This window comes from Oxyura jamaicensis, chromosome 12, assembly GCF_011077185.1.
Source record: "Oxyura jamaicensis isolate SHBP4307 breed ruddy duck chromosome 12, BPBGC_Ojam_1.0, whole genome shotgun sequence".
NCBI classification, from domain to species: domain Eukaryota; kingdom Metazoa; phylum Chordata; class Aves; order Anseriformes; family Anatidae; genus Oxyura; species Oxyura jamaicensis.
In genome coordinates, this window is record NC_048904.1 from 20,792,695 (window position 1) to 20,817,607 (window position 24,913).

The following is a 24,913-nucleotide window of genomic DNA, read 5'->3' on the forward strand; positions in this document are numbered from 1 at the left end:
AAAAAAAAAAAAAAAAAAAAAAAGAATAAAAAAAGGAAAAAATACAATATGCCTTCTGTATGTGTCTTCCTCCTTCCACAGTTAATTCCTCTCCTGGGGACACACGGGCTCTCCTGCCCGTGGGCCTGGTTTCGCAGGGCTCTCGGTGCTGGGCTTCACAGGGCCACCACATGGACCGTGAGGGTGCCCTGGCAGGTGTTTTTTGGGGGGTCAGACCCGCTTTTGGTTGTTTCGATTTAAAGGGTGTAAGCTGTAATTAAACGGACCGTTTCCTGCCTGTCCAATTGGCCGTCCGTACCTCCCGGTGTTCAGGAGCAGCGTGTGAGCTGCGGCGCAGGAGCGGTGGTGGCAGGCTCCGCATGGCTTTGGTGAAACCCAGCAAGTGTCAGACCTTGTGACTGCCCTGGGAGCAGGCCCGGGAGCGTGATGAATCCACAGGGAAAGGCCTGCGAAAGCGATCGGCTGCATGCTTCCCGCAGGAACCCGTGCGAGCCCCCTGCTGTGCGTGCCTCTCCCCCTCCAGGAGGCGTCCAGCAGGCCCCTCGCAGCAGCGGCTGATTTCAAAGGCTCGTGCTAATCAGTTGAGGTGAGTTCCTTTTAGTAATTAGAACCAGCAAACGTAACTTTCTGAAGCCATGTTTTCAGCATTGCGGAGAGTGAGTCCCCCAAAAAGAGAACCTCTGTAGAGAAATCATCTGAAAAAGTGTTAAATTGTCTCTTTTGCTACCTGATAATCCAATTAAGGGGTGATAAGAAAAATAGCTCTTGGAGAATTTCAGGGAAGCAGAATAATGTACTTAGTGTTGTACCAGAATCAAAATACCACATAATCATGGGTATCCATGGATACTGAAGCAACACTTTGATTACTAGATACATCCATTACCCTTAAATACCAGAGTTAGGTGTTTAATGCCCTGAACAATTTAATGCATGACTGCTTGAACTTGCACAGAGAATCCTCCTGAGGTTTTGCCTTTCAGAGGCACAGCATATAACCTGTCAGCGGGCGAATGAAGGCAGCTATGATATTTTTAAGACTCTTCTTCCAAGCCCCTGTATGCTTCGCGCCGCTGCCACGCAGATGGCTCAGCTCGCCCGCCTGTCCTCGAGCCTGGGAACTGGAGCATTAAGTGATACGGCCCAACCTCTGCCCCCTGTCCGTGACGTCTGAGTGGGATTCCCGTGAAATAAGTCATACGATGGCATTTCACAGTGCTGGAGCTGCCGGGACTCGCTCTGCACCAAACGGATGGGCATCACCCTCTGCAGCACCAGGCCTTTTATCACAGCAGGGAGAGCACAGCGGTTATGTAATGTCACAGGATACATCACAGGGCTGGGGCCACAATTTCTCCGCTGGAGTTTCGAGTTCTCCATTAGTTTTGCAGAGCAAGAAGGGAACCCTAGGAAAAAGCCTGCTCTGCAGGGTACCGAGGGCAGAGGGGTGCACGCCACCAGCCCAAATTTCTCCTTTCTGTCGCATGAAAGGATGCGGTCCTCCCTCCTAGTGCTGGTGGCGACAACTATATACACAAATATAAATATCAATAAGCAAAATGCAAATGGAAGGAGGTAAAATAGGCGTTTAGAAAGTACTTTGATACTGAGCCTTGAGAGGATGGTTGTTTAACAATGATTTTATAGCAGGGACTTCTCGAGGTGGGCTGAGCCGGCAGCACGACGGGGGGTGAGGGGTGGGGGTTGGTGCCTGCTGCTTCCAGAGCCCGGTGGGCCAGGCTCGGTGCCTGCCCCTGGCCCTCCCTGCACACACTCCCTTGGTGCTTCTGTGCTGTGAAAACACTGTACAATTTGAGAAGCTGAGGACTGGGAAAGTGTGAGGAGAAACTTCTCCTTTTTATCTTTTGCAGCCATTACCTTGTTTTTGTTACTTGATCTTTTTATTCTTTGCTCTGCTTTTTTTGTACTCACACAACGTCTTATGTCAGAGTTCAAAATCAACTTCCTTGAATGCCTCAATACATGTTTTCATGGCAAAGCATTTTTTGAGGATACTTGTGAAGAAGAATCTCACGTGTGCTCTGTATGAAAGGGGAAGAAGAAGAAGGCTGGCAAAGAATGCTCCTAGTTCATTGTTCGGGCTGCAGCTGAACAAAGTGAATCTCTCCTCTAAGCCATTCTACTTAGCCATGATAAGTAAGAGCAGGAAACCAAAAAGCAGATCTCATATCACCCAACCTGTTGCACAACAGGTCATTTTCGATTTATCTTTGTTGTCCAACCATCCTGCTTTATTCACGGGACCCAAACTTCTGGTCACCAGCACTCAGCTTTAGCACTTTGCTTCTGGTCCTAACTGAATAGCAACTGCCTGCAAAAAAAGACAGAAAAATGGAGGTGAATACTAATCTGGGAGGGAAGTAGGATTTCGTGCTCCCAAACCGTTTCTGTGAAGTGAGACTCAGCTGATCCTGCAGCTCTGGTGGGCAGGAGCTGGGAGGAGGATGAGGGCAGTACCGCGCCGCATCCCGCCGAGCTCCGTAGCTGGGGGTGCAGTGCCCAGGAGGAGAGCTCACGTCCCTCGCATCCCGCAGCGATTTGTTTCTGTGTGAGTCTTCCTCGGTCTCCTTGGGGCACTGTCCTTTATGGCTGAATGTCGGGATCGTCTGCCTTGGCTGAGGGTGGTGCAGGTCCCCGAGGGGGTCGTGGGTAGGGAGGGGAGGGCAAGCCATCGGCGCAGCCTCCCTGGAGAAGGAGGCCGAGGACAGGCAGGCCTCAGGGTGAGTGCCTCAGTTGGGAGGTAGCAAGAGGAACCTCGGATCCTCGGTTCTGTGAATGTAACTCATCATCTGCTTCCTATTTTAAGGCCCTAATGATGACTCCTTCCCTTTTAGATTAAATCAAGGTTTTTGTTGTTGTTGTTTCAGGAAAAATGAATTGCTCTTAATTTTAATGAGACAAACTGAAGAGAGGGGAAAAAAAGTTTGATCCATAAATGTTCCTTTTCAGTCTGGCAGGTATTTGTATATCCTTAATTGCCAACATCCTGAGCAACATCTTTAGATAAATTGCCCCTGTACCCAGCATCACTTAGTTAATTAAAGCTCCTCCAGAAGGAAAGTGGTGGCCATTATGAGGACCAACATGAAACTGAAGAATGTTCCCTTTGCCCACAGATTGCCTAGAAATGTCATTTTTTCAGACAGAAACTGTGCAAGTCTTGTTAGTGAATTCATGAAGTTCAGGAGGGTCTTCCACTGGGAAAAGATCTGGGGGGAAAAATCATGCAACAAGTCTCCGAGTAAGGTCTCCATTTACTAGCACTGCTCTTGGGAGATGCTTGTGCAGTTGCTTTTATTTCCTCCCGGTAGCGCTGGAGCCATCATCTGCCTGTTGGAGGGGCCCGTCCCTCCCACAGAGACCCGGCTGTTAATTTCAGTGGAAATGTTAGCCTTCCTGTGTTTTCGAAGCGTGCTGCCAGTGCCTCATAGCGTGGGGAATTTTAATGCCTGGAACAATCCAAAACAACTGGGTCACTTTGCCAAAGTGGCACAAACCACGGGGAAAACTAGGAGCTAGGAAACCAAATAATTTCAAGTCATTGTTTGAGGAAATGGTTGGCCTTGTTTTCTCGTCCTTTTCATGGATTATTGCGCGTTTTCGTGGCTTACTTGTTGGACAAAGGCGCATCTGGAAAGGCCAGACCTCCTGGGTCTGCTCCTGGTATTCCGTTCCCGGATTTGATGTTATTAGGAAAACATATGCTGGCAGCAGGAAAAGATGACAGAGATGCCAATGTTAGAGTTCTATACATAGCCTAGGAGAGAAAAGACATTGTTTCGGGAGTAGAGTGGTAGAGAACTGACTGCCTCAGTTGTTGCTGTGACCACGTTTTGCTTATTGCTGTGAATTCCTAAAACTCCATCTCAAGGAGTTCAACATTTCTCCCTTTTGCTCTACCACTCCCATCTTCCCAACAGAAGCATTCTGACTTCCCACATTACAGAAGAAATGTAAGAATTTGGTTACAAGAACCTCAAATCCACCAATTTCAGGAACTCAAAAATTTCTGGAGTAAAGATTTGTTTCTCCTCTGATTAGGTTATGCTGCTTTTCCCAAGATCACTGCAGGCTTTCTGATAAATAAATAACTACATAAATAGAAAGGGCACTGACAGAATAATCACTGCTCACCCCTTCAACTGACTTGTCCGTACTCTATCCAAATACCCAAACCACGATATCCCTCCTAGCAATGACTACAGTCTCAGCAGTGGAATTGACTGTCCATTTATGCAACTTTCCCAAGTGCAAGAGTGTTCAGGAACACTCTTCTAAAGTTCGTTTTGCACAAGCATTGTGTCTGGCTGTTGCAGCCATGGAGTGTACAGCAGGCACCAGCCCCTCGCCTTGCCTTGCTTGGCAAGGGACCACGATGGAGCCGAGAGCGCTGCCTTTCTCCCTCCCAGCATGACGGGACAGCGGGCGCCAGCTGCCTGCCCTGCACCTCCGCGTGCACAGCTGCTGAACGCTCTCACGAATTTGTAGTTCAAATCCCTTTTACTCATTTCCAGTGTCCCTTGTCTTCACGGTGGCCTTCCCTCTGGTAGCAGAGTGCCGGTTACCTGCTCTCGTCACCCGCCGGACATTCCCTGCGGCACCGTGCAGCCACGGGGCTCCTCGTGCCGGCCGCGGGGTGCGGTGCTGGTGTAGCTCCTGGAGCCGCAGGGTACCAGCAGTAGCCAGAGCAGTGTGTAGCTGGTTGGAGCATTCATGGCTCTCCAGTCCATCAGGGTAATGTTTTACTGCGGAAATCCTATGACAAAATCCTTAATTTGCAACTTTCAGATTTTTACTGCGTAATTAATCCCCTTGGAGGTTTTTACTTCAGGAGCACTGTGAATTAACTTGATGACTTAAATAATTGTGCACACGTGTTTCCTGTTGTAAGAAGAATGCAAGACGGGAATGTGACAGTTAACCTTACTCTGTATGTGTCATTTGGACAATATACCCTAAATTCCTTGGGCAGCTATTACTGCAAAGGGAAGAAAAATGGCACGAGCCTCTGCCTGCCGTGAGATCCTCCGCAAAGGTCGAAGCGCTCTCGAACGAGCTCATAAGCCCAGCTGCAAACAGATGGGACGGGAGCGGAGCAGAGCTGGTGGCTGGCGGCTCACCCGCTCCTGCAGCAGGTGCTTGTGCTTGGGAGCTGCCCAGTTAGGCCTGGGCAAAGCAAGGAAAGACAGTAACGCATCCTGACCCGTGCAGCGACTGGGAGCACACGTTAGTTTGTAATAATGCCGCTTTCCTGGGAGAGGCACTAGCAATTGAAAATCCAAATATCCATCAACATGTCTGAATCGTATCATTTGGGTCTTGATCCTCTTGCATCCTACTCTCTGCCTTTTCCATTTGCCCGGGCTGTGCTTTGTACTGCTCACCACGCTGCCGTGCTAAAAAGGGATCTCTGTTACCTGCCTGCACCGGTGCATGGCAGAGGAACTAGGAGCTGACTTGCCCAAGGCAGTGAAAAAACCTCTGTGATGCAAAAAGGACCTGAAATCATCCTTCCGAAATTCCAGCGTCCTTTCTCCATCCTGGATCCCCTGTACTTGGAAACCACATGGAAATCCCATGCTTTCAAGTTGGGTGCTGCATTGGAGGGCTTTTTTCCTCACTCTTGAGCCTGGCCGCAGCTGTCCCTGTCCAAAGATGCTCAGTTCAGCTGTAATCATTATCAACTATAATGAGATTTTTGGCTTCTCCATCCAGGCAGTAGAGCTTGCGTGACCCACACAAGAGGTGTAATTACTCTCAGGATGGGTTGCTGAGCTAGCAGGCCTGCCAACTATTTCAGTCCTTTTTTCAAGCATCTAAATCATGTAGGTGGCAATTACTTAATATTAGATACTCTTTCTTTCTTCTTTTTTTTTTTATTTTTATTTTTTATAGTTTATAACCGCAGTGTTTATAATCACATGGTCTAGATTCTGTTCCTTTTTCCCTTGCCCCTTGGATACAGCGGTTCTGCAATGAGGGCAGGCTCTTACTGCCGACGTACCGCGGCTGCGGGCTCCTGGCCGCAGCCCCCACTGCTGCTGGCGGCTCTCCCCCCCAGTACCCACACACCTCGTGTGTGTGCAGCCCCGTGTCTGGGGAGAGGGAACAGCAAGCCTTCCTGTCTCCTGTTTTCAAAAGCTCTTACTTACTGGCACTGGACTTCGGGATCCGAAGTTGGGGAGCGTTGCTCCATGTGCCTGCCTGTGGGTGTCTGTTCTTTGGAGCTGTGCCTCTGATCCCCCTGTAAGAGCTCACCTTTTCTGAATGAAAGCAACGGAGAGCTATGAGGGATTGCCAAGGATCTCCACGGTACCTTTAGAGGTGTCTAAATAACAGTGGCATCCAGCATGCCTAAGCCCTTTGGTCTCGTCACTACAAACTAAATCCTCTCCTGCTCTGTGTGTCAAAGCAGGACCCTCTGGAAAGGAGGCCGTGGCAGGAATGCATTCATTTCCATCTGACAAATCCTTTTTTTATTATTTATTTATTTCTCTCAACTAATTCTCCAAAGTTCCTAAGTCCTTATTTAAGAAGAGAACTGGGAGTCTCTTGGGGGAGGTTGGAAGTACCTCGGCTCGATGCGATGGAGAGCCTGGGAGGGTCCTTTCCCTCAGCAGCTGATAATTTTCAATTCTCCTTAGGCGTGATGCCAGAAGGGAGAGACCTTTCCCTGGGCGAAGGAAAAGGGCAGAGCCCGGCACACAGACACGCCGACTGCTCCCTGCCTCCCTCCTGCTGCCCGCGGGTGCCTGCACCCGGGCACTGCTGCGGCCCCGCTGCTGGAGCAGGAGTCTCAGGCTCAAAGGCAGAGCTGCCGGGGGTCAGCCTTCAACCAAGGCATAATCCGTGCCGAACGGGGCAATCTGGGAAAGGGGGGTAACTGCTCCTGAGGCTGGGCTGATCTCATCTGATTTTGACTAGGGAAAATAACAGGAAAGAGCATTTCAAAAGTGTTTAGGCTTTTGGAGCTTACTAGCAATTAGAGTTTCTCTCCTCCTTTTCAAATGAAGTTTCTGTTTAAAAACTAGCATTATTTTCTTTTCCAGAAAAAATCAGGTTATGATAAATTTCAGCTGCGATAACTGTAGAACAGAAACAAACCTTGTGCGAGTCAGTGACAAACTTAAAGGTTATTTTCTGTTTTATCTTTTCTCAACCTTTTCTTTTTTACAATTTATTTTCTTCCCACTGAAAGCAATCCTTTTTTCCCCAGGGTTTTTGGATCACCAAGTACCGAGAGACCTGGCTTGACTGCAGTCAGCCTCTGTGTCTCAGCTTCTCCACTTCTGAAATAAGAAAAATGAGCCTGACCTTCTTCCTAAAGCACTCAGAGATCGCAGATGAGATGTGATACAGCAGAGCCGCATTTTGCCACTCTAAAACCCCATATTTGCAAATGCTCAGTGCTTTTCCTCTCGGTGCTTTTATCTGTCAGCTTTGCCCTGGTACGGGACAGTTGGGGTATTTTTGGGCAGAATGTATGCAGACAGGGTGTGCTGATGGTGGAAGAGCTTTCTGCTCTAGAAATCCTGTCCTACAGAATGCCTTCTCTATTTCTTCATTCAGCTGTTCTTTTAAACCTGGATTTTAGAGTGTATCAGTAAATATCTTCTTTGTCCCACTGCCTTTTAATTAATTCATCCCCACTTACGATTCCTACTATGTACCTCCAATGCTTTATTAATTAACACGCTGTGCAGTGCACTGAGGAGGTTGTTGTCTGGGATGCCAGTAAAGATGAAAGAGTTTATTCCGAGAAACAAAGCAATAAGGCAGAAGTGTGATTATCTGCTTACAGTGACAAGGAGAATGCCACCGGAGTTAGGATTTTTTTTATCTATGTTAATTTTGATTTTTCTCCAGCCATGCTAAATAACCGTAATTTGTGAAATGTGTTAAAGCTGTTACCTTGGTATGGATGTGGTTATCACTATTATCGTGCTGTTGCTGTTTTTTTCAATACTATCTGTGCATCTATGAGAAGTCCAGTTCCCAGACATGTAGTTTGAGATCCCAGTTGCTTGCACAGCTCCATCCCATTTGATGATGGACATTTCAAAAAGAAAGGATTTTCACAACCAATCTTTCCTTTGGCCAGTATTTCAACTAATTTGTCATTCCTATTTCAAATAAGCTGTTTCAGTGGAGGCATTTTCACTTGTTATCCTTTAACTGGCAAAATCTGAGTCCCTGCTCAGCACCAAGAGTTTGTCTAATACCTTGTAAACACCACTTGCCTTTGAGCCTGTGGTGGTGGTGGTGGTGGTTTTTGATTGTTTTACGTTTGTTCGTGTTTGTTGGGGTTTTGTTGCTGTTTTTCCCCTTTCTGTCTCATTTACTGGTTTATTACTCTGTGTCGTTATTTTCACAGCCCTGCTCAACCCATGACCCTGCTCAGCTGTGCATTTCCTAAGGAACAGGTCTGTGTCCCACCCAAACAACACCAAGTTGTAAGAATACCTCAGGATACCTGATGAGAAGATCAAATTCTACATGAAGGCAGCAGTCAGGGAGTTTTTCTTCCTTCCAGGCTCCCCTTCCAGTCTACATGTGTCACCACAGTCTTTCCCGTGTTCTCTGTTGACTGAGCCCTTCTCTTCTTTGTCCGACAGGTGGGCTCTGCATTGCTCAGTCCCTGAAAATCCCCCAGGATCGCAAGGACAAGACCATCGACTTCGATAAGATTATCAAGCAGCTTCTAGAAACTCCCAATGCCAGGGCCATCGTTATTTTTGCCAACGATGAGGACATAAAGTAAGGATGACCGAGGGAACTAACTCATTTGATAGATGTGCAGAAAAGAGAAAGCAAGAATACAAATAATGAAGGGGGAGTGTCTGTTGGTAAGAGCCGTGTGGGGATGTGGTGAGGACACTTCTTAGGGCCACGCCAGAGTCATGACCGCTGCTGCCCTGGCTCATGTGGCATGATCTTAAAGAATGAAGGTCTGAAAGCTTTTCTTGTCGTAGGATTATGCAAGCATTTGATGGCAAACCTGACCTTACCTCTCAAATACAGGATGCCCTTCTCTCCAAGCACATTCTCCTATGTATTATTAATTCACAGTGTGTTTTCTGGCAAATGATGGTTATTAGTGACAAAATGGCTTGGATGCTTAAGGTTAAACCACACAATTCTGGTACCACTTGCTCTTAAAATAATATAAAGAATATTTTAAAAACGTGACTCTGATTTCTCACTTGAGAATTTTAAATTAGCTTGAAATTTTGATGACAATGTCAGGTGCTGAGAGGCTCAGTTATATGAAGAGACAGAAAGAATTTGGGATGAAGTTTCAGTGAAATCAATGGCAAAACTTTTAAGTTGTAGTAAAATTGTGATTTCATTCTTAGGATATAGGGTGAATTAAAATAAAGGTTTAATCAGCACTGCATGGATTGTGACACGATGTGTTGTGAATTTGCTGAGCTCTGTTGGTTACAGGAATATGTTATTTCTGTTCATTCTGCAATTGCCACACACTATTTTTACCGAGCAATCATGTTTAAATTAAATTAACTTGTGAACAAAATGTTCTTTTCCCCAGGCAGATCCTCGCAGCCGCCAAAAGGGCAGATCAAGTTGGGCACTTCTTGTGGGTGGGCTCGGACACGTGGGGCTCCAAAGTGAGCCCCCTGCTGCAGCAGGAGGACGTTGCTGAGGGAGCCATCACCATCCTGCCCAAGCGAGCGACCATCGAGGGTGAGCCCTCTCTTCTGATTGACTTTCTCTCACAGCTTCTCACCCTTCTTTGAAAATCTTACGGTACAAAATTGATTGTCCATATTTTTTCTTGTGAATAAATAAGCATGGACATGGTAGTATCGAACGAGCATAAAGCACATCGAATCAGTCTTTATCCCCTGAAATTTTCCTGAATGTCTGTGTTCCTCGTCCAAAAATTATTTGCTATTTCCGCAACCAAAAAGCTACCAGCAGTTAACTATATCACCAAAAAAGATGTAAACCAAAATGATCTTAACGTATCATGTATGTATGTAGGAAGAGAAAATCTATTGCAATTACATATCACCTCTGAAGCACTGGGTAAGATTTCTACTGAAGAAGTAAAAATTCAGTCTATTGTCTGATTCTTATATGCTATATACCAGCCCCTTTGTAGGGATGCTCAGCTACCTACGTGACATCCTCTGGGCAAACCAAACATGCTGATTAGAGTCCGTGTTCTCTTTAACATGAAAAGTTCTTTATAGGAGGGACACTGAGCAAAGAGAACTAACTCCTCTGTTGTGCCAGGCAGGGTCTCCAAAGAGTCCTTGAATGTGTTGCATGCATTAAAATGGGTTCTGGTGTCTTCACTCAGAGGGAAACCAAATATTTGCATTCATTTTTACTGTGTCTACTATACCACCTCATTAGTTATTCTTCTCAGATGTATAATATTAAATTTTTAAACCCTGGAGGCATTTGCACATGTTACTTCTCCATAAATACGTAAAGTTGATAGACAATGAAGTGTTCTGTTTCTGAAAAACAGGATATTTTAATAATCTTTTCATATTGTTTGTATTCATCCCTGAGGGTTTCTGACAGAGAAACTAAAAGTCTACCAACAGTACACAGAAATAAAAACTTTCCAATTTTTTTCTTATTATTATTTTAAAATATTTTGCTCCTACATTATACATTAAGCTCATTGGACATAATGGGGTTGGCTTTTGGAAACAAGTGGCAATAACAAAGTGGCAGGCTTCATGTTCAGAAAGTCAGGTAGGTAACAGCTACAAATATCAGCACAGTTAATGCATCCGCAAAACACGTGTTCCTCGAGCCTGCAGATAGCTTATTCACGGATTATATTAGGCTATGGCCTAGAAGTTGGCTTGTTGCATTCTGCACTTGTAGTCACACAGACTGCACGGTTACTAGGGTGTGTGAGGCGTTGATTTTATTTTGCCTATATATATAATTGCATTCATTCTTCAAGAGCTCATACCGTACGAGCAGTTACATATTTTGAGGTCCATAAGTTGCAAGTTATTTGCCTGAAAGGGAGAAACACTCAGCCAAAAATAGGTACTGTGCTTGGCATTAAAGGAGAGGCAGAGCCAAGTGTCCTAGAATAGCAGCTCCAATGTCAATAGCAAATGTTTCCTGAATGCTCTGTGACCACTCATAAAGGCTCAGGCTTTTACTTACCTTTTTCAATCCCGTTCATCCATCCCTAATTACCATCTGTATTTGCCATCTGCTTAGTCCTGTAAGGAGGAAGAGGAAAAGGCTGGTTAAGAGCGCAGAGTGAAGTCCCACCCTCCTGCGCCGTAATTCTCATACTGTCCTTCTCCTCAATAATCCTCAAACCTGTGCCATTTAAGTGTTGCTCTCTGGTGAAGCAGTTTTCCAGAACTCACCGTCTCTCCTTTCAAACCAATTCCATTTCTGCTTCATCCAGTGAGAAGCATCCATTGGAATCTGTTACTTATAGGAAGCAAGTAACCCAGAGGTATTAGCATTTCTTTGCTCAGTGAGGCTGTTACCCATATGGATTGTCTGTCTTTCATGCATTTACACTGCTGTGTGTTGTTTTGCTTTTCTTTCTGTTGTTGTAGTAATTCCATTTGGCTATGAATCCAAGAGAACTGGAAACAGACATTTTAATGTTATTCTTTTATCATCCAGCACTGAACATCTGCTTCCTAAAATGTAGTAATGGATTTCTTTGAATGAATACATAAAATAAATGAAATAAGAAGCTTTGATTTCCCCTATAAATTGATGGAAACAAACTAAATTAGCAGAATGGAACTCAATTTGCCCTAAAGGAAGATATCTTGAGCAGTACCCCAGCCTAGCAGGCTCCTTTTTCCATAGTGGTGCTCAGCAGTGCTGCCGCCAGCCCCTGCGGCTCACCGGCTCCAGGGCAAGGCACCACTCAAGTACCAGCCTCGTTCCTGCTGGGGCTGGTGAGAGCTTCTATAGTAAGGATGAATAAAGGGGCTGTCCTTATTTTACTCCTCAAGAGAGTTATCCTTTTGCTTCTTCCTTTTTATCATTGTGTTAAATAGGATTTGTAATATGTTAGAAACAGATGCCTAACAAACAAAGGGAAGCACTGCAGCTTTCCTTCTAGAGAACACCAAAACTTAATATTAAATAGGTGATGCTCTTCTTCATAGCCTCTTCTTATGCCTCATAGAAAAAATGTAAGGCTAATAGGGCAGGAAAGCTAAACTGCATTGCAAATTAATGTGCCCGCATGTTGAAGTGTACATGGTACACTTTGGATTATCAGATTTTTGACATCTGTAAAGTTACTGGACACATAAGTCATAAACTGAAACGATCATTTTGCAGAAAAAAAAGACATTTTTTGAGTAGCACTTCTCCAGCCATGACTCTTTGATGCAAATCGCAGCCATGAAACGCAGGTATGTTGGCGCATTTCCACCTGCCTACACGTGTGCCATTTGAAAGTCCTGCTTCCCATAACAGTGGGTGCACCCCAGAAGCATCCAGCTCCGCAGTTTGACACACACACTGTCTTGTAGCGTCAGGCTCCAGACACACCGTTATTTGTCTTGATGCTTGATGTCACTCGTGGGACAAAATTTTCTTTGCCATAGTCCCATGGGGTGATTTAGGCAATCATTACATGAACTGAATTCATTCCTCTTAAGTCAGTCTTAATATAGCCCAATTGTGTGTGATGTAATTATGCTGAAAGGATAAAGTTGCATCTTATTTGCATAATTGCAGTAGACAGTGAGCCAGAGGAAGTGAAAACTTAAATAGTAATCACTTGGTGGAATCTTGTGTTTGAAACAAGCTCCCCAGCCAGCTTCAACCAAGTATAAACCAGGTTGAAAGGCTGTCCAAGGCAGTCAGGTTAAAAAGCAGAGTGTACGTGGGTTTGGAACAACTAGTGCAGGTGAACATTATATTTTGGTTATTGTTAATTTGAACTCCTCCCCTAAAAAAAGGTTTAATGGTGTGCCCTCATGCTCACATGTTATGAAAACATCAGCCCAATCCAGAAACTCAGCGTATGCTCAGAGGAGTAAGCACAGCGTGTTGCATCGCAGTACTGCAAGTAGCCATGCTTGTGTTTCTGAGCGTTCACAGTCATCCTTCTTGCTTCAAACAGTCTTTTTCTAGAGTATCGCCTTGTAACATTTCTGTGGAAAGGTGTGATGTAAGCACGGAGCAAATATTAGCGTTGGAATGTGAGAAAAAATAGCCTAAAAGACAAAAATGTTTTTTTCTAATTAAAATTTGGATGGGATGTGTTATTATTATTATGTTCATTTTACAGTGATGCAGAAATGATGAACATCTGTGGTTCTGCATGCATCTGATGTTCACTAAAACAACAGCGCAACAGCAAAAAAATATCTGCAGGACATCTTCCAAATGCATTTGGTGCAGTTTTACCTACTGCTGCTTTGTTCCTCAGAAACCCTTGTTTTCATTCAGCTGAAGGAAGTGTAAGCTTTGCACGTGGGGGAGATTCCTCCGTCAGCTGGCGCTGAAGGACAGAGAGGGTGCCCTGCTAACCTCAGGAAGGGCGCAATACCACAAAGAGGAGAAACCGTGAGCTACAGGAAGAGTTTGGGCACCAAAAGCTGGCTATTTTGAAGCAACGATGCAGGCAGGATAATGGTGAAAATGGGAGATGTTGAGGCAGGTATAACAATCCCCCAAAATTTCAGGTGCTATAGGGAAAGTGGAAGCACAGTGGAAAATGAGAAGAAAGGACGAGATTTCAAGAAACAGGTGTTTTGTTCTCACAGTTCAGCTGAGCTTCTGGCCTTCAGAACAGCAAATCATCGTAGTGGTTTTCTTTTCTCTAGGCAGTGGTGGTCTAAGAGAAAGTAGTTCATTTGTCCCATTTTTCACTCAGAGTCCCAGAAGCATTTTTGACCATTCAGACCAGCAAGGAGCAAGCAATGGAAATGCTCCCTGCGTTCCCGCAGATCACACATCATCAGTGGAGTTCCCCAAGTGGGGAACTGCAACCCTATTTCTTTGTAGATGTAAATGAACTTCTACGCAAATCGTTTTTAATCACAAAGTGACCTTTCGGTATTCTGCTGCCACTTTACTTCATTTCTCAGCAAATTTAATAAACTTCAGAGCATTTCCTCTTCTTGTTATCACCGCTGTACCAAAATCTAATTATACTTTGTAGCTGCCTGGGGTAGCTGCCTTTATTACGCCACATACATATGTGGGAGATATCTGGATGACCCTCTGATTAAAGCTGATGATACTGCTGGTCCAGAGATCAATTAAAGTTCTCCCTAGCAGGCAGCTTCAAAGTCAGGAGTTCCTAAATTCTGTCCCTGGAGCAAAAGTAGTTCCTTCTGGCAGTGATAAGAAAGTATCTGTGCCACGAGGGAAGGAACAGCTTCATCCTTCTGGAGCAGATTTGTGCAGTATTTGCTGAATTAAATATGGAAAGCTTTTAGAGAATGCTTCTACAGACAGCTATTTAAGTCCTAGGACTCAACTAATAAAGATGGTCTTGGAGTGCAGAGTGATGGTCTTTCCTCCTCTCCTTTTTTTTTTTTCTTTCTCATCTTTTCTTCAAGTCAAAGCAATATCCACATTTCAGATTCTGAATTTGCTTCCATCCATCTTTAATACCCATCAAGATTAAAACTGGCTCATTAGAGCTCCTGAGGAGTATGGCAGCGGAGAGCAGGCAGAACAAGTAGAACATGAACATTTGGGATCTTGGTTCAACATTTGGAAGGTATTTCTGTGGCCGTATATACGTATATAATGTTAATTATTTTGGAAGTCTTGCAAAATTATTTGCCCGCACTGAAAAAATGTCCTTTATGGTTTCAGGTCAGAATTTGATCAAACTTAACAATGAGATTCCACTAGATTTAAGGCAAAAGATTCAATTCCAGCAAGCTGTGGATGTGGTGAAGGTTTGCAATCTCATGAAGCGCTCATCTAAGAGGTTAATGGATGGCTCAAATTCAGCATGAGAAAGTGCATAGCTACTTAAAAAAATAGAAGTATTGCAAATGCTGTAAATCAACACAAGTGTCCTTGAGTGTTTCAGTTGCCTGTCTTCTGAATAGATAGGGAACCATGGTTTTAATGGTTTTGTTTTTATTTCCAGCAAGAGCTGGTTTGCTTTTTTTTTTTTTTTTTTTTTTGGTCAGGATTATACCTGGGGGGGAAACATAGAATGAAAGCATCTCTCACTGCTTAGTGGCTTTCAAATATTTTACCTTCACATCCCCAGCCTAGCAAAATAAAAGAGCTCAAGGTTCATTTTCCTGTGTTACAGACAGTATTGAGTTTTATCCAGCGTTAATAAATATGGGCCTGATATTCTTTACCTAGCTGCAGCTGCCTTTACCCCCGTATGCTTGTGTGGGAGAGACGTGCTTGCTTTGTGCAGTGTTTACTCATCTCCTCTCTGAACAGAGCAGAAAACTGTCGTTTTACTTCTCATAACAGTGTTTGTAAAATAATCAGGTTTTGATTTTTTTTTTCCCTGCCTGCTACAGAGCCTTTTACAGCACTCCGTTCCCAAGGTTTTTCTCTGTGCCCTGGGGTGGAGCTCTCAGGAGGGTGAGAGGGGTGGCGGGCCCTGGCCCTGGGGTTTTGCTCCATCCATGCGGGGCTGCCTGCGCGGGGGATTTCTGCAGCCTCCTCAGGGCAGAGCCTATGGGCTGGAAAAGCCAGGAGGAAACGGGGACACAAATCGTAAGGGACAAGTCATAAGAGGAGTAGCATGCACCGTCTCTCCCTAATTTACTCTTCCCATTTCCTCCCCTGTGTTTTCCTCCCCTGGTCTGTTCTACTTTCTGTACCGCAGGAAGGGCCCCAGCCTCAGGGACTGGTTCTCCCTTGGTGCCTTCGGGCTGGGGGAGCAGCAGGACACTGCCGCGCTGCCCTGCCCTGCCCTGCTGGCACCGGGGAGGGGGCTGCAAGGCTGCTCCCCTGCGTGTCCGGGGCTTTGGGGTGGCGTAAGGACAAGCGGCAGCAAGCAGGAGTTGGACCGCAGGGCTGCTTCGCGTCAGTCGTTTGGAAAAGTGACTCTGCTTTGGCCACATTTGTTTATTTGCATTTTTTACCTGTGAGCAAATTGCATTTACCAGCTTTGGAATTAAAATGCTGAGGGTGCTGTGTGTTCGTATTAATTAAGTAAATACAGAGATGTGTTATCAGTTAAGGTAGGTTTCTTCCTTCACCCAGTACACTTTATCACAAAGATACTTTCAAGTGGCACTTATAACCCTCCTAGAAAACCTCTTAGCTGGCCAAGTGCAGCTGAAGGAAGAATTTACCTTTTGTTCTTCTATATCAATCACACCGTGTTTAAAGTCATTTGTTCCGCAAACTTGTTGAGAGTGCATCTTTCCCAGCGCTGATGAAGCCATTAATTGAATTTAAATTAGCACCGTGGTTACCTGGGAGTCCAAGCCACATGCAGCCATGAAGAGTTTATCGCATATCGATTCGCGCCTGTTGGGAAAGGCACTCGGGGAGGTAAGATCGGCTTTGATTCCTCCCAGCTGAGTGCTGAGGCTCCTTGCCTGACCCACGGGGTGCGGCGTGCCAGCACAGCCGGCTGGGCAGGCGTGTGCCACTGTTAGCGTAGCAGACACATAACCACAACGTGATTATATGAAGGTGCTTTATTCAGCGCTGGAAACCAGGGGCAGGCGCCCAAATCTGGCTTCAAGTCCCGTTACATCCCGATCGCTATTAATATCCTAAAAGTTACATATTCATTAGTATTTATTAATATTTACAACATCAGCCTCGCTTCGTATGCTATTTATCTCTCCTCCCATTTGCACATGCGTGGTGCTCTCTGGTGGTCGTCCTGGGGGTCTTCCAGATGAAGTAAGGAGTCATCCTCAGGGTTAAACTTTTCACCTCTTCTCCTTGGCGCATGCTCCTTTTCAGTTCTTGACTTTAATTAGTTCTTGGCTTCAGTCCTAACCCACCTTATCCATCTTATCTTCCTAACAAGGCTTATGTTGTTCCTGTTCTATCTCTCAAGGTCCGTCTTGTCACTCCTCCATCCTTCTATCATTTATTTATGTTTTCCTTTATTATATACATGATAATATTTGGCTATGAATCTCCCATCTCATTATCAAAAATTGTTTCTTAACCCTAACACCACGGGCTGGGCTGAGCGCGGCTCCAGTGACACCCTTCAGCCAGGGTGCTCGGTACGCCGGGCGTCACGCCGCGCGTTTCTTGTACGCCCCTCCGTGGTCTGCCACTTTGAAGCTTTGCGATGAAAGGAGGGATGCAGTTCAGCCTCGGCTTACATCCCGGCGGAGGGCGATGGGCAGGCTCCGGGGATGGGGAGGTGAGGTGCTGCTGCGGGTCAGCCCGGCAGGGCCTGCTCCCGGCCTGGAGGCAGGAATCGTGCATTCGCTGTGCAGGAGCAGCAGCAACGCAGTGCTTAACTTTGACGGGTTGAAATGAAGGCCTTGGGGAGAAGTTTGTCAGGTTCAAAGAGACAGTAGCTTAAGGGCAGCATTTTTTGTTAATATGCAGATATAGAAAAGAAACTGTTTCTATAAAGTTTCAAATTAATGTGTTTGTTGGTTTTTTTTTTCCATTTTTTTTTTCTCTCTCTTTCTTTTGTTTCAGGTTCTCTCTAAGTGCTAGTCCCTGAGAAATGCGGCCTCAGCAGCAATCTTTGTGCTGCTGCAGTCTCGAGGGAAGAGCCCCATGGCCCCCCAAACCCATGCTCCCGTAAGGGAATGTGTTTGAAAAAAACATGTTCTGTTGCAATCAAAATGTAAACTTCTACACCATCTTAATGTGATATTTTGCTGAAGTCTGGCTGTTGGGTGCTGTTCAGTGGTTGAGGCTCATTTTGGTTTTCGGAGGCAGTTTGAAGTTGGGCCCAGCCACTGCTTGGTGCAGGACCCAGCTCACAACCGCATCAGCAAGGTTTGGTGCAGCGCCCTTTCAAAGGGTGTTGCTGCTCCATGGTAAGGGTCTAACTGGGCTGTAAAGAACTGCCGTGCAATGAAGATTTGGGGCCCTTCTCTTTGGCCCCTTGAAATGAACCCAGCTGCTTGCCTAGCCTACAGCAGGCCTGGGTTGCTGATAATCAGGGCCCGTCCGCACCCGCTGTTACTCATCCTGTGGACGTGAGCGCCTCTGCCTCTATTTCTGTGTTTTCTGCATTCTTCCCAGGGCTTGTGTTGGCATTTTCCCTTTGATGTTCATGTTTAACTGTTCTTTCAGGACACTGGAGATTGTGTGGGTGGTTGTGCTGAGAGATGTGCGTGCACACACCAGGGCGGCTGACACTGAGAGAAGACATAACTGGTGGGGTAAAACCACTTAGCTGTGATCACCGTTCAGACGTAGTCAGTGGTCTTCATTTTGAAGTAACCTGAAGTGCATCTCCTAAAGACCAGTTTTCCTCTCGCTGACCTGACACTGAAGCTGCCTGTTGGACGCATCTGGGCAGAGCATTTCCACCCAGAAAGGAAGAGTTTTGTTTTCAGGAAGCTTGTTGTCATCGTGTGCTAGCCCCTGACCTGCATGTGCTCTACCAGGGACCCCTTCGCGTCCCTTGGAGGGGCTGCTCTGCACGGCAGGCATTCAGGGGGATTCGCCGTTAGGGAGGTCTCCCAGGGAAGAGAAGGCTTCATCCTCTGCACAGCTGCTCCAGCAGCAGCAAGGAAGCAGAGCCGAGGGCAGCTTGGGCTGGCAACCCAGCTCTCCGTCCTTGTGAGGGGCGTTCAGCAGCACGGGGGTAGCACACAGCCAGCACACAAAGGTGGCAAACGCCTGCTTCCTGCCCCTCCGGCCCCCCAGGGTATCATTAGGAAATCCTAGTGTTTCCTATTGCTGTCAGCCCCTACTTCTTTGCAGAGTGTCAAGACTCATTTGTTTGATAGGAATTCATTTTCTGCCTGTTAGTAAAACTGGCAGGATTTCCAGGATCTACAACACATCTAGAACGACTTAGTAGCCAGAAGTTCCTCTCTGTCTTTGTCCCTGGGGAAGGCTGATAGGTAATGCCAAGAGGTAAAGAGCAATCCTGAAGGTGTGCAAAAGGCTTTTCTCATGATCTAAAAACAAATCTCATGATCTGAAAGCTAGGCGAGGATTCAGTAGGCATCGCTCCCTGTCAGTCACCGCGGGAAGAGGTCTCCTTTTGTATGCTGTGAAGTTGTCTGGGTCTGGCAATGAGCGATGCTCAATTAGACCTTTTTTATTGGCGCTTGATTTGCAGGGAGGAAGAATCCCAACATGGCCTGGCTGAGCCAGTTGAAAGCACTTCAGAAACACTGAAGCACCTCTGGCTGATCTGAATTTTCAGGAGCACCTTTCTGCAGCGGCACACAGGGGGGTGGCAGAGCTCGGGGATCTCACCAGACCCGAGGCGAGCGAGCTCCTCCTGGGCTGCTGAAGCAGAGCTGGCTCACAGGGAAGTCTAAAGAGTAATGTTTTACTCTGTCATTCTCTTTAGGCATAGAAACCCAAGTCAAGAACAGATTTTACCACCTTCTCCCACTCCCTTTGAGCAGTACCAGCACCAACACCGTGCCAAGCACAGCGCTCTGCTGTGTGTGCCTCTGTGACTCAGTGAAGCCAGCGCAGGGAACGGGGATGTGCCACAGCACTGCGCGAGGAGCACGGGTCTCATTGCTGCAACTGAGGAGCAGGAAAGGCTAACGCTTGTTTCTACTTCACAGGAAGTATGTTAGAGTATTCATTTTGCCATTATATTTAACATATTTTCAAGTAAAGAAAGAATAGCGAGAGCTTTCTGAAATAAGCTGTTACTGTTTTAGGTAAAAATAGCCACGAATGTTCCCAAGTATCTACTTTTCAAAATTCTGCAGGAGGGCTGGGAACTGCAGGCTGTTCTTAATGGAACAGAGCATTTTTCATCCCTGATGCACTGCCTTGGTGGAGTGGGAGGGAGTTTAATATGGGATGTAGCATTTCCAGTGCAGCGCCTGGTGCGCTGCCCATCGGTGCTGCAGAGCAGGCAATGAGGAGCTCCACTTGTTTGATCAGGAGGACCAGTTGCTTCTCTTCATGTTTGGTCCCACGTGTGATGAATTTGGGCTCAAGAAATAGCTCCAAGTGAGGACTTTGGGATTAGGCCCATGGACCCGGGTGGCTGTTTATTTTCCCTCAGAATTACTGCAGTGTTTTAATTTAGGAAACTTCAGACACAGAAACTGGGGGCAGCGCAACGCAGAATACAAATACAATCTGCTTGTGCCATAAGGTGACGGGAGAAATAAAAGGTTCAGTCATCAGTCTTTTCTACAAGGGATATTTTTTGCAACAAGAAATTAAAATAACATTTATATATTAGAAACTAAAATGAAAGAAACAAATCCCTCTGCCATCTGCTAAGCAAACAGCAGCGCAGCCCGGTGGAGGAGCGTCTGTGCAGGGAGGGGAAGGAGCAGGGGGAGAGCTCCCGCAGCGGGGTCGCCACTGCAGCCGCCCTGCCTGGCACCAGGCGAGGGGTGCCTGGGGGAGCTGGGGTGCACTGAACATCCCCTGCCATGCATCCAGCAGGCTTGTTTTGGTGTTCCTTGGGCCCCGTTTCACTCCATCTGTGCTGCTCGTGCCCTTTTGCTGCCTGGCAGGTACGAGGGCAAGCGTGTGTTCAGCACCCCTCGCGTCTGCTCCCTTAGCAAACTGCACGTGTCTGTTGAATTCTCATGGGTAGTTCACTCGTATATTACAGCCTCTCCCAGGGTAACCTGGAGCCCATATATTTACGGTAACACATTATTTCCATTCTGCTAAGTTTAGATTCATATTTAACATTTCTTTGTCTTTTGTTATCAGCTCTTCCATTACCCTTTACAAATGGTAATAAGTATAAACCTTTTAATATTTCTTTTCCTCTTTGGGTTCAGTTTTTCCTCTCTTTGAAAGATATTGGAAGCAAAAGTTCCTAAATTCTCACAAGAAATTTTTTTCCTCTGCCATTTCTGACTCTAGCTACAGCCCAAAGAGATTCTCTCTGTAGGCCACTTAAAATTAGTCTCTGCCATGTTCTATGACTCAATTATTGTTGCTCTTTATTAGCAAGCCTGAAAAGAAATATTACTTCACAACCTCTCAAGCAAAGCAAAAATAAAAAAGTTTGAGCCTTTTATTAGAGTAAAATGCAAATATGGCATTCATGTTTGCAAGTGACAAATAAATCTGCTTAGATTATATATTAAAAATATATCCACTGTATGTATTACATGTTTATTAGCATCTGTCCTTTCCTGCATGAGCAGATATTTGCTGCCGTCCTGGTTCTTGCTGTGGGGATCTGGAGCGTCCTGGGGAAGATCTCCGGGGGCTGCAGCTCCTCTGCGGCTGCAGCTCTGCGCACAAACCCCGGCTGCTGGGAGCAGGCTGAGGAGCAGGCTGAGCTCTGCCAGGAGGGGTGGGCTCAGACAGAAAAATAAAAGTGCCGATTTTGGGAAGTGGACAGAGGTTCAGAAAGGTGGTTTCTTTTTGTTTGGTTGGTTGTTCTTTTTTTTCCTTTTGGTTTGCATTGGCAGAGCTTGAATGAGTATAGGCTTTTGAAAGTAATAGTTTAGGAAATAATACACATAATTTCCCTAAAGACAATCCAATGAACGCTGAAGTGCTCACTTCACTCATGCGGGGTTTGCAGATCGGCTTTGGGACTGTTTTCATTTTGTTGGCTGTGTGATAGCACTCCAATATCTCAAAGAAATGGAATATTATTTAGAAAAAAAATTCTCACTATGATTACATCTTCTAGCTTTTAGAAGAACAAAACTGGAGTCAGTACATCAATGATCTCCTCCTGGTAGGGACAGGTCTTGATCTTCTGGTAAGGAAAGATAAATACAGACATTCTGTTTCACAGCTGAAATATAACCATAGGAGGGAGAACTGTGTGTTTGCAAGTACAGATATTCCTCTGTGCACTTTAAGGTCATACTGCACTGAAAGTGTAGCTCAGTCATTTTTTTCAATTACATGATGTGGCTCATTTGGAAATTAACCCACTTCCTTACATTAACACAGCTGTACTGCAAGCACCACGCTCCTGTTTGCCTCTGGGACTGCTGCTGCGCATCTGAAAGGTGATGACATGGTGGTGGGAAAGACCCGCTCACCAAGGGATGGAGAGCTGCTGCTTTGGGCTGTCACCCTCTTTCTGGCTGCTTTCAAAGCACTAATAAAGTCAGGGGAGAGAAAGAAAGAGGCCTGGGAAGGTAAAGCACAGGCTCTGTCTCCGAAGTGATCATTGACTCCCATACTGCTCGAAGCTCCGCTTGTACTTCATCAGCAGCTCATTGCACATGGTGCTGATACTTCTCACCCGCCCCAAACTAATTGCATTAGAGTTTGTAAGAATGAAGTATGAAGCAAGTGAGTGGCCTCAAATTGATTATTACTACTGGAAAGAGAATGGTATAATTGCTTGTGAATAATGATTAAACCTAATTAGAGTCAGAGTTTTGCTGTTAGACTGATAATACCCACCTGTGGTGCCTACTCTTCAATATTTTCTCCACGGGTTCAGCTCTTGGCTTGTAGGGCTCATGGGTCTGGGATAGTTACAGCCCAGTGCTGTGAGGAAAATCACTGGTGTATAGTGAAAAGATGCTGAAATTTTATTTTTTTTGTCACGTTGGTATCAGTAGTAGTGCACAGACATCAGTGTAAAGGGACCAAAGGCCCAGAGGTGGCGGTGGGGCGGCTGCTGGGAGCAGAAGGATTGAGAGCCCGTGGCTCCTTCCGTGCAGGGACAGCAACGAGTGCTCAAAAGGGATGCTGGCGCTCAGAGTGGCTTCTGCAATCCTCCAGCTGCAATCAATTCTTAAAGTAAGTAGTGAAATAGACTCTTCACAAAGCTGAGGGTTTGTTTTTTTTTGTTTTGTTTGTTTGCTTGTTTTTCTTTTCCCTGGGGATTTACTGGTTTTACTTGGTTAAACTCGGTTTACTGGATTTACTTGGTTAAAAATAGGAAGAAATGAAGCCAGGTTGGTTGGGAGCATGTGCCCGTGCCTGGCTGATGGGGTGGATTTGTCACTAGAGCAGATGGCACCCGGCTTGGAGGGGATCCTGGCAGCTCTGCTACGCAGACAGGGATGTGGGGCAGGGTGTCCCAGGGAGGGAGCTGTGCCGTAGTGTTAGCTGGGTGAAGAGTGCTGTATTTCAGGTATTTATGTTCTTTCTTGTACCCTCATGAAGTTCGAATTAGGCAGCTTACTTGCACAGGGCCAAGTGCAGAGTCTAATACTGCAACTTCAATTTGTAGAATTAAATCGGTGTGCTTTTAAAAATAAAAATAAAATAAAAACTAAATCACACCTGAACTCAAATCTCCTTGGAATTCAAATGATGTTTTTAGCTTTGGCACTGATCTACAAACGCTGATGTGTCAATCCCCAAGGAGAGAATACTTGTCTCAAGTATTGCCACTTGAAATTTTGGGAAGCCACACAGATGTTCATCTCCTCATTATGGAAATAATGTATTTGGTTAATGTGTTGGTATGAAGAGAGGGGAATACAAATTATCTTGCAACTCGAGAGCCATTTAAAAGTTTCCTTATGTTCAGGCTGCCTTATTTATCTCTGCAAAGGCATTTCTGCTGGGACAGGTCCTGCACCCTGTGTGCTCGGCAAGGACCCCCCTGGCCGCGGGCTGTGCCCGTGTCCAGCAGCTCTGCTCTCGTTGGCACATTGCTGAGGGACGAGGGCCTTTGGTGACCCTGTGTCAGCCAGAGGAGGTATTGTCGGATGTGAGTCTTCACAGAAAGTCTGCGTGGGGCTCCTTAGAGACAAGGCTGGGGTCTCCGAGTGCAACCTGTCGGTTTATTATTAGTAAAATGAGGAGACCACGGCCAAGCCCTGGTGGAGGGCACTTGCCTTTGCCACTCCGTGTGTAGCCGGAGCCCAAACCTGGCTGCTGGACCTAGGGGTGGTGTGGCCCCGTGAAAGGGAGAGGAGAGGGAAAAGCAGCAGAGGTGATCAAAGGATGAGGAGTGGGTGCCTAGAGGATGTTCTGCTCCTGGAATATTTAAATCAAAGTGGAAAGTCTTTCTGTTTTCCCTGAAATATGTTCGGTGTCTCAATTACCAGTGACTGGGGGCGATGCAGTTGTTTCTGTGTGGGCCTGCGTGGTCTCGAGGGTGGCGAGGCCGGGCTGTGTGATCGCACCACATCCCCGGGCTGCAGAAACCTGAATTATTTTTGTTTGTCTTTGTACGTGTCAGGCTGAGCACTTGGTTTTGATGGCACCTTGTAGTTTGACATGACTAATGCGCACAGCTGGAGCGAGGGCTGGAACTGTGTGTTAGCAGTATCAGCTGAGGGGCCGGGCAGGGAGGGAATAGTTGTTACGCTGCTGTCTCCCATCTCGGTGTGCTCTAGCTGCATGGCAGCATTAAAACCTTCCTACAATTAGGAAGTCAGCTTTCAAAAATAAAGGAAGCAAATCTTTGTTTCTTTCTGAAGTCTTTTCCCCAAAAAAAAAAAAGAGGGGGGGGAGGAGAGTATATAGTGGAGATGTCAAGGAATATTTGGGGAGGGGTTATTATCTCAAGGGGAACTTGAAAATAAGACTGCTAGTGTATATAGTAGTTTAAAACAAGACTTGGTGGCTATGTACAGCCAGTTGTTCTCCATCTCTTGGCTGCTCTGCACGGGGGAGCGCCGCTGGGGCTGCTCGCACTTGCACACGCTGCCACGTATGCTGTGTAAATAGTGTTTCTGTGGGAAAAATGCATCACATTAAACAGCAATCTGAAGGAATGCTGTTACTTTCACCCAACCAGTGTTACCATGTCAACAGCTTGTTTAAAAAACAAAACAAAGCAGCCCTCAGTGTCTGGTTTGTGTGTGAGTACAGCTCTGTGTGCACGCGTGTTTGAGGACACACGGATATGTTTGCATGTGGGGTGACG

General features: G+C 46.0%; 1 protein-coding gene across 4 annotated transcripts in view; it reads left to right on the forward strand.

The window, feature by feature from the left end:
• The window catches only part of GRM7 (glutamate metabotropic receptor 7), a 259,133-nt gene that overhangs the window by 131,090 nt on the left and 103,130 nt on the right, over positions 1–24,913 (forward strand). For all 4 annotated transcript variants that reach the window (XM_035338059.1, XM_035338060.1, XM_035338062.1 and 1 more), the window contains exons 4-5: positions 8,637–8,778; positions 9,572–9,726. In XM_035338059.1, coding sequence (XP_035193950.1) covers positions 8,637–8,778; positions 9,572–9,726 — 297 coding nt within the window. The remainder of the gene's footprint in view (positions 1–8,636; positions 8,779–9,571; positions 9,727–24,913) is intronic.